General features: G+C 37.3%; 1 protein-coding gene across 1 annotated transcript in view; it reads right to left on the reverse strand.

The window, feature by feature from the left end:
- The window catches only part of WDFY3 (WD repeat and FYVE domain containing 3), a 288,646-nt gene that overhangs the window by 37,870 nt on the left and 242,084 nt on the right, over positions 1 to 8,692 (reverse strand). Inside the window, exons 47-51 of the mRNA XM_011985448.1 lie at positions 7,661 to 7,781; positions 6,696 to 6,781; positions 4,470 to 4,550; positions 608 to 662; positions 225 to 344 (exon numbers count right to left, since the gene is read on the reverse strand). Of these exons, the coding sequence (XP_011840838.1) occupies positions 225 to 344; positions 608 to 662; positions 4,470 to 4,550; positions 6,696 to 6,781; positions 7,661 to 7,781 (463 nt within the window). The remainder of the gene's footprint in view (positions 1 to 224; positions 345 to 607; positions 663 to 4,469; positions 4,551 to 6,695; positions 6,782 to 7,660; positions 7,782 to 8,692) is intronic.

The raw sequence follows: 8,692 nt of genomic DNA on the forward strand, positions 1-8,692 counted from the left end.
AGCTGGGACAACTGGGGTTTGGTACCACACCTGGCTAATTTCTGCAGTTTTAGTGGAGACAGGGTTTTGCCATGTTGCTCTGGCTGGTCTTGAAATCCTGGGCTCAAGTGATTTGCCTGCCTCGGCTTCCCGAAGTACTGGGATTTTAGGGATGAGCCACTGCACCCTGCTTCAATTGTAGCATTTTAAAATTATTTTTGAAAATGTGTTCTACTAAGATTTACCTCTGAGTCGTAATCTGCAAGGATCCAGGGGAAGACAGGATACTGCATGAGATCATTATATGATCTGCCAGCCAAAGTGTTCAAATGCATCAAATATTGGAAGTTGCTGATTTCACCTCTCTGGAAAAAGATGAATATTCATTTTTGAGCAATCAATGATTTCCACTATGTTCAGCTTTTAAAATTTTATATGCAAAATGATGTAAAGGACAAATTCTTTTTAACAGATTTCAGAACAATGAAATACTTTTTTTTTCTAAAAAGAATGAAAATAAAACATTTTCTCTATGGTATATATTTTATGGATAATTAAAGTGCTTTTAACTGTATGACTTCTTCTAACTACAAACTTCTAAGGAAGCTCATATATTCATTAAACTTACCTCCCATCTCTGAGTCACAGACTTCTCTCCAACCAAAGTGCTAAGCAACCCAGATCTAAAAGCAATACATAATACAATAAATTAGAAGCAATAAAATTTTAAATCTGAAAAATTATAAAGTTGAAAAATTTAAGTCATCTGGTCCAGGAATTTTTCAAACTGTGGAGGATCTATTAGTGGGTCATAAAATCAGTTTAGTGGGCTGTGATCAGCATTTTGAAATATGAAGTAACATAGAACTGAATTGAAGAAAACAGAGGACATCAGAAGGCATCACATACCTTAAGGGAAAGTATTTTTTTGTGAATTTTGTTTGAGTATTTATAACTCCATTTATGTGTCTTGGGATGAATGTAATATATATTTTTTACTCTAGGTCATATTCAAAAGAGTTGGAAGAACACTGATCTAGTTCAACTTTTTTTTTTTTTTTGAGATGGAGTCTTGCTCTGTCACCCAGGCTGGATTGCAGTGGCATGGTCTCGGCTCACTGCAGCCTCTGCCTCCTGGGTTCTACTGATTCTCCTGCCTCAGCCTCCTGGGTAGCTGTGATTACATGCACTCACCACCACGCCCAGCTAATTTTTGTATTTTTAGTAGAGGCATGGTTTCACCATGTTGCCCAGACTGGTCTCGAACTCCTGACCTCAGGTGATCCTCTCACCTCAGCCTCCCAAAGTGCTAGGATTACAGGCGTAAGCCACAGTGCCTGGCCTTCTTTTTCTTTTTAAAACTATTTTATAATTTATTTTTTGTAGAGATGGGGTCTTGGTATGTTGCCCAGGTCGGTCTCAAGATCCTGGCCTCAAATGATCCTCCTAACTCGGTCTCCCAAATTCTTGGGACTAGAGGCATAAGCCATACTCTAACCATAGTCTTTCTTATTTTTACTATAATCACTAAGCAAACAGATCCAAGGATACTTAATTAGAATAACTGAAATATTATATAATACTTTGTACACAGTACGTACATAATACATTAAATAAGTGAATGAAAATATGAATATTGTATAACAGGAAAGTCACTGGTGTCCAGGCCATTTGAAATTTAAGCATTACTTTTTTGGGGACAGCAGACTTCCTTAAAATGTTATAAAATCCTATTTAAGGTTTATCAGCTTTATAATATTGATAATTAATAATTGGTCATGGAACCAGGAGAAAGTATTTATATGTTTTATTTTCTGAAAGGAAATTAATACATTTGTAAACCTTAGGTCCTAAACACATCCAGCTCGATGGTACTATTTTCCACTTTGAGATAGTCTTTCCATCAGGCAAACTGAATGCACAAGATACTCTCTTTGGAAAAATAGCCATGATCACTCTTCAACATCGTAAGAAAGGGAACAACTGAAATGGAAGACTAAAGTTGGAAAAGAATTTCTGTTTCTTGCCTCTGAGCTCTTAAAAGTTCTTTAACAACTGCCAACTCAGCACAGGAAGTAGCAAGAACAAAGAAATAGCAAGTTTAAGATTATCTAGGAAGCAGTAACAGTTTGCTTACAAGTAGAAAAAAGGCTCATTATGTTTTTAAGGAAATTTTTCACTTCCTGTATTTATGTTAACAACAACACAAATGATTAGGAGCAGAACATGTTTCTGGGGTTAACAAAAGCATGTATTTAGCATTGTATTTGCTAAGGCTTGGCTATAAAAAAATAAAAACAAAACTTAAAGAGAAATACGCAACATATATAGAGGCACACAGATTGGAATCAAATTTTATTTACAAATTACATAATCTCTAGAACTTTCAAAAGTCATTTTCTTGCATGCTCTAATAATTAATTTACAGCCCCAAAGCACTGCTTCTTTCCAGTGGATTATAAAAGGCTACCACTTATTGAGTGATGTAAATGGAGCTGGGTCTATGGATTCTTGAAATGGCTATGTCATCTAGAATGCATCGCTAACATGAAATGCGGCTATAAAGAGCATAAAGGAATCACTGACAGTTCAGAATACACAAAAACAGAGGTTTAAATGTAAATGTCAAAAAGCAAAATTTAGAGGAAAACTGGGAAATCTGCAACAAATACGACAAGCAAAGGAGTAATAACTTATGGTAGAAAAATCCTACACAAATTAATAAGATCTCAAAGGAAAAACAGGCAAAAGATATGGACAATTTACAAATAATGATTCTAAATGGCTAATAAACATATACAGAGCTCATGCTTACTAATAATCAAAGAAATATACATTTAAAAAATGAGAAAACATTTTATAAAATCAATAAAATAAAAAAATTAATATACAGGCCAGGTGTGGTGGCTCACGCCTGTAATCCCAGCACTTTGGGAGGCCGAGGTGAGTGGATCACAAGGTAGGGAGTTCGAGAGCAGCCTGGCCAATATGGTAAAACCCCATCACTACTAAAAATACAAAAATTAGCCGGGCATGGTGGCGCACACCTGTAGTCCCAGCTACTTGGGAGACTGAGGCAGAAGAATTGCTTGAACCCGGGAGGCGGAGGCTGCAGTGAACTGAGATCATGCCACTACACTTCAGCCTGGGCAACAGAGCAAAACTCCGTCCCAGTAATAATAATAATAATAATGATAATAATAATAATAATAATACACAAAGTTAGCAAGTAGCTATTGAGACAAACTTATCCACTAATAGTACAATATAAACTTGTATAGTTTTTATGAATATCAAGTTGGTTTTGTGTATCAAGAGCCTTAAAATTCCTACTCTTTGTTTTATTAAGGGGACTCTACCACAATAAAATAATGAAGAATCATAGCCGGGCGTGGTGGCTCATGCCTGTAATCCCAGAACTTTGGTGGGCCAAGATGGGCGGATCCCTTAAGGCCAGGAGTTTGAGACCACCCTGGCCAACATGGCAAAACCCCTTCTCTACTAAAAATACAAAAATTAGCCAGGCATGGTAGCACATACTTGTAATCCCAGCTACTCGGGAGGCTGAGAACTGCTCAGCCTGATGCTGAGAATCGCTTGAGCCCAGGAGGCAGAGGTTGCAGTGAGCCAAGATCACCCCATTGCACGCCAGCCTGGGTAACAGAGGGAAACTCTGTCTCAAAAGAAAAAAAAAAAAAAATAATAATAATGAAGAATCACATTTCCAGTCTTATGATAAGAAAACCTGATAAACACCAGGCGCGGTGGCTCACATCTGTAATCCCAGCACTTTGGGAGGTCGAAGCGGGCAGATCACCTGAGGTCAGGAGTTTGAGACCAGCCTGACCAACGTGGCAAAACCCTGTCTCTACTAAAAATACAAAAATTGGCCAGGTGTGGTGGCAGGCACCTGTAATCCCAGCTACTTGGGAGGCTGAGGCAGGAGAATCTCATGGACACAGGAGGCGGAGGTTGCAGTGAGCCAAGACGTGCCATTGCACTCCAGCCTGGGTGACAGAGTGAGACTTCATCTCAAAATAATAATAATAACAATAATTTAAAAAAAGCAAAAACCTGACAAAGATGAAATATCCAAAAATTACATGATGTTTTATATATGTGATGAATAGGTAGCAAATGATAGTTATGTTTTTGAATAGTTTTTTAAAGACAAGAGGTAATATTTAAATATAACACTGACTAGAAGAAGCAGGATAAAAACTTGTATTTAGAGTATAAACTCAGTTATGTACACAACAATGTACTCATGCTTTAAAGAACAGAAGGTAATTGATCAAAATGTGAGCAGTGATTTGACATAGTGATTATGCATACCTTTTTCTTTTCTTCCTTTAGTTTTTAGTACTTAAAAAAAAGTTTGCAACCACCAGGGGAAAAACACTCATTTAAAATGTTAAATAATACTGTCCAGATATGAATCATCCCAACTTCACTACTAAACTGTAATATTCAAGGAACAAACCACCTACCCCTGCTCCACACTCGTGTTTGGTCGTTGTCCAGATACGGATTCTGAACTGTCCGTTAGAGACGGCACTACAGCCAAAAACCTGAAAAATTTAAAACAGCATAAAATTGAAAATGAAGTCTCAGTCAGGATCTAATGGGAAGCTTTAGAAAGGATGATTTGTTTAGATGTTCATAGTTGCATCTACCCTCCCATAACCCACTGAATGGCAGGCAAAAGGAATATATAATAATTAGAATACTCTTTGGGTTATAAAAAAAATATGATGACATCCAGAGCCAAATATAAATGCCCATAACAAAACCTATTATTTTGGACTTCTCTGAATAGGAAATAATTTCTTAGCACTAAAAACAATAGCACCTTCAGAAATTAAAAAATCAGATAAGTAAAAGTGAATCTCAATCACTTTACTGAGCTCTTCCCATATGTGAAAGGAGTTTTGGGCTACCAATCAATATCCACACGTGCTTTATTTGAACCACCCTCATTTCCCAGCTGCTCACAGGTAATATTACTGTACTGCAATGAGAAGCAATGTTGGATAGTTTAGTTATTCCTCATGGAAATAATTTGAAATATAAAAATTTTCTACAATAGAGGGATTGCCAGGATCTACATCACCCTTCAAAGAGCAAGAGAATGCCTCTCATCTACATGGTTAGTTCAGAATAGCCTTATTATTCACACATTCAAGAGAATGATCTTTAAATACCAGAGATACGTGTTGCTTTTCCTTTTTAAAAAAATTTATAGGCTGAGTGCGGTGGCCCATGCCTGTAATCTCAGCACTTTGGGAGGCCAAGGTGGGCAGATCATGAGGTCAGGAGATTGAGACCATCCTGGCCAACATGGTGAATGAAACTCCATCTCTACTAAAAACACAAAAATTAGCTGGGTGTGGTGGTACATGCTTGAAATCCCAGCTACTTGGGAGGATGAGGCAGGAAAACTGCTTAAACCTGGCGGGCGGAGGCTGCAGTGAGGCAAGATCATGCCACTGCACTCTAGCCTGGTGACAGAGCAAGACTCTGTCTAAAAAAAAAAAAAAAAAAAAAAAAAAAATTATTATTTTTTGAAACAGTGCCTTGCTCACTCAGGCTAGAGTGCAGTGGTGTGATCATGGCTTACTGCAACCTTGACCTCCTGGGCTTAAGCAGTCCTCCCACCTCAACCTCCCATTACAGGCATGCGCCACAATGCCCAGCTAATTATTTTATTTTTTTATAGAGACAGGGTCTCACTATGTTGCCCAGGCTGGTCTTGAAGTCTAGACCCAAGTGATCCTCCCTCGTTGGCCTCCCAAAGTGCTGAGGATATGAACGTGAGCCATTGCATAGCTTGGCCTGTTTTTCGCTTAAAAGGAAATTTTAAATATAGTTTATTAAAGATAAAAATATGCTTAAAGTAGACTATCTGCCTTATTTAGCTATACTACTTTTTCAAGGATGAAGGTATCCAACATCCCTTCCATGGCCAGAGAAAAATCCCACGTAAATTAAATTTCTAAGGGAACTCAGTCCTTGCATTCAATAGCAAGAAACTGCATTGGCTTCATTTTGGTAAATACAAAGAAACCTTATTTTGAAAGTAAAGGTTTATTTTTGGCCAGGCACAGTGGCTCATGCCTGTAATCCCAGCACTTTGGGAGGCCGAGGCGGGCGGATCACGAGGTCAGGAGATTGAGACCATCCTGGTTAACATGGTGAAACCCCGTCTCTACAAAAATACAAAAAAATAAGCCGGGCATGGTAGCGGGAGCCTGTAGTCCCAGCTACTCGGGAGGCTGAGGCAGGAGAATGGCGTAAACCTGGGAGGCGGAGTTTTAAGTGAGCCGAGATCAGGCCACTGCACTCTAGCCTGGGTGACAGAACGAGACTCTGTCTCAAGAAAAAAAAAAAGAAACTAAAGTTTTATTTTTAAAGCTACAGTTTCATCATCCTTTGTATGTAGAGACACAGGACTTAGTGATAAAAGTAGTTTTTGATGATTTCTACTATAAGTTAGCAGGAGGAAAAATGGTATGTCACAATAGAATTGCATTATTTTAAAAGTTAGAAGAACAATTGTTTCAAGAGGCTGGCAACAATAATACAAATTATTTTCTTCAAAGATGTTGGCTCAATGATCTAAATTCTAGATTTTTAAAAACTAGCAAAACTGAGAAAAGATTCCCCCTCCCATCTCTTCCCACAGTAGTATACAAAGTGTTCCTAACAAACAAGACCTTTGATAGACTTTGTTTCTAATTCCTTTCTGAAAAGCAAGGAGGTAATTCCGTCCATCTCCAGAGAAAACTTCCACAGCAATAGGCTGAAATGATCAGAGAGAAAAACATTAAGAAAAAACAGAAGTTCACAAATAAGATTATATATTAACTTTTCCACTATGAATTTCTACAATGTTCAAGAAGTTAATTTGCTAACACTTTTAAAGTCATGAATTCCCTGAAGATTAAGCTACAAAATAAACAGATATTTCTTATTCTGCTCAATCTATTTCTAAAGTCTTTAACAGCAGAATAAAAATAATTATTATACAATTATAATTTTATAAAATTATAGTAAGGATGTAATTTTTATATTAGAAGAAAACTAAAATGTTAATTTGGATAGCTACAGGGAAAGATGGATAACAAAGATAATCACTCAAATTTTAGGTTGTGTTTAAACAAGAGAAATGCATTGTACAAAATTAAGCATCCACATGACCTGAGGTGACCTGAGTCTGTCTATAACCAAATCCAAGGATTATTCTAAATGCAGATCCTGGCCGGACACGGTGGCTCATGCCTGTAATCCCAGTACTTTGGGAGGCTGAGGTGGGTGGATCACGATGTCAGGAGATCAAGACCAACCTGGCTAACATGGTGAAACCCCATCTCTACTAAAAAATACAAAACAATTAGCCGGGTGTGGTGGCGGGCACCTGTAGTCCCAGCTACTCAGGAGGCTGAGACAGAAGAATGGCGTAAACCCGGGAGGTGGAGCTTGCAGTGAGCCTAGATCACGCCACTGCACTCCAGCCTGGGTGACAGAGCAAGACTCCGTCTCAATAAATAAATAAATAAATAAACAAACAAACAAATAAATGCAGATCCTATTGAGGGTTTCCATGGCACATACCAATTTTTAAATAATACATTTTCAGAATAAAGAAACAGGACAAAACAGTACTACTAAATTGACTCACCTGCAGGAGATATCTCCTTTTATGAACTTCCTTGATATCTTCATATGCAAAAATGCTGCATGTTCTCTTGAGTTGACTAGGACCTTGCCTGGCTCCTCTAGGGATAATTGGCTCATGCATACTACAGGCAGCCAAGAGAAAAAGCAAATAAACAAAAACACAGCAAGAGATAAATTTACTGTTCCACAAAGGGTGAGCTAATTTTAAACACATGAACAGGATGGAGGAATAATATATATCAGAATTTTCAGTTAAAAAATACGTTTAAAAGAAAAATTTGTTAGCTACCTGAGATACAAGGAACCCCCTTTGATGAATGCAATTTTAAAAACTCCCCTATTACTGTCAGGACCAAGTTATTCACCAGACATGGTTAGCACAGTGCTTCAGCTCACATACTTTCTGGGGACCAAGAAAATGCCTTAATTTATTTTAAAAATCAGAAAAAAAAATCAACTTTTAGGAAGAAAAAGGTAGAAAAAAATGTTTTAATATGTGATTATATTTATACCATTAGTCACAACATATAAGTTTAAATATTTTTGTATGGAAAAAGGACCCATAAAAGTCTTCATGTGACCCTGACTGTTGCTGAAATAATTATTTGAAATATCTCCTAGGAATGCACTATAGAAACAATGTCTGTATTCAAGGGTGCTAGGAAAATGTTAAAGAAGAGAAGCAGCCAGCCTGTTGATCTTCTAAGCCCTAAGCTTCTTATCCTTTTTCTAGCTTGGTCTCTCTCCAGAGTTTTCCACTACTCACTATTAGTTTCATCACAGGACAGCAGAAGAAAAGGAAGATGCCTACAACTCAGTCAGTAAATCTCTGCTAATGCTTTAGTCATGCTGTTTCTAGGGTACTCAGTACCTGATGATGCTCTTTCATTTTTAGGAGTATTGTGCAGTTACCTGCATTTTCTCTACAATTGTATATCTGCTATATTTTTTAAAAGGACGATTTATAAATTCAGAATAAATTTATAAATATATAGATTATAATATAAATAACTTGGAATGCACAGAAATAAAC

Source organism: Mandrillus leucophaeus, unplaced genomic scaffold, assembly GCF_000951045.1.
Source record: "Mandrillus leucophaeus isolate KB7577 unplaced genomic scaffold, Mleu.le_1.0 Scaffold283, whole genome shotgun sequence".
NCBI lineage: Eukaryota > Metazoa > Chordata > Mammalia > Primates > Cercopithecidae > Mandrillus > Mandrillus leucophaeus.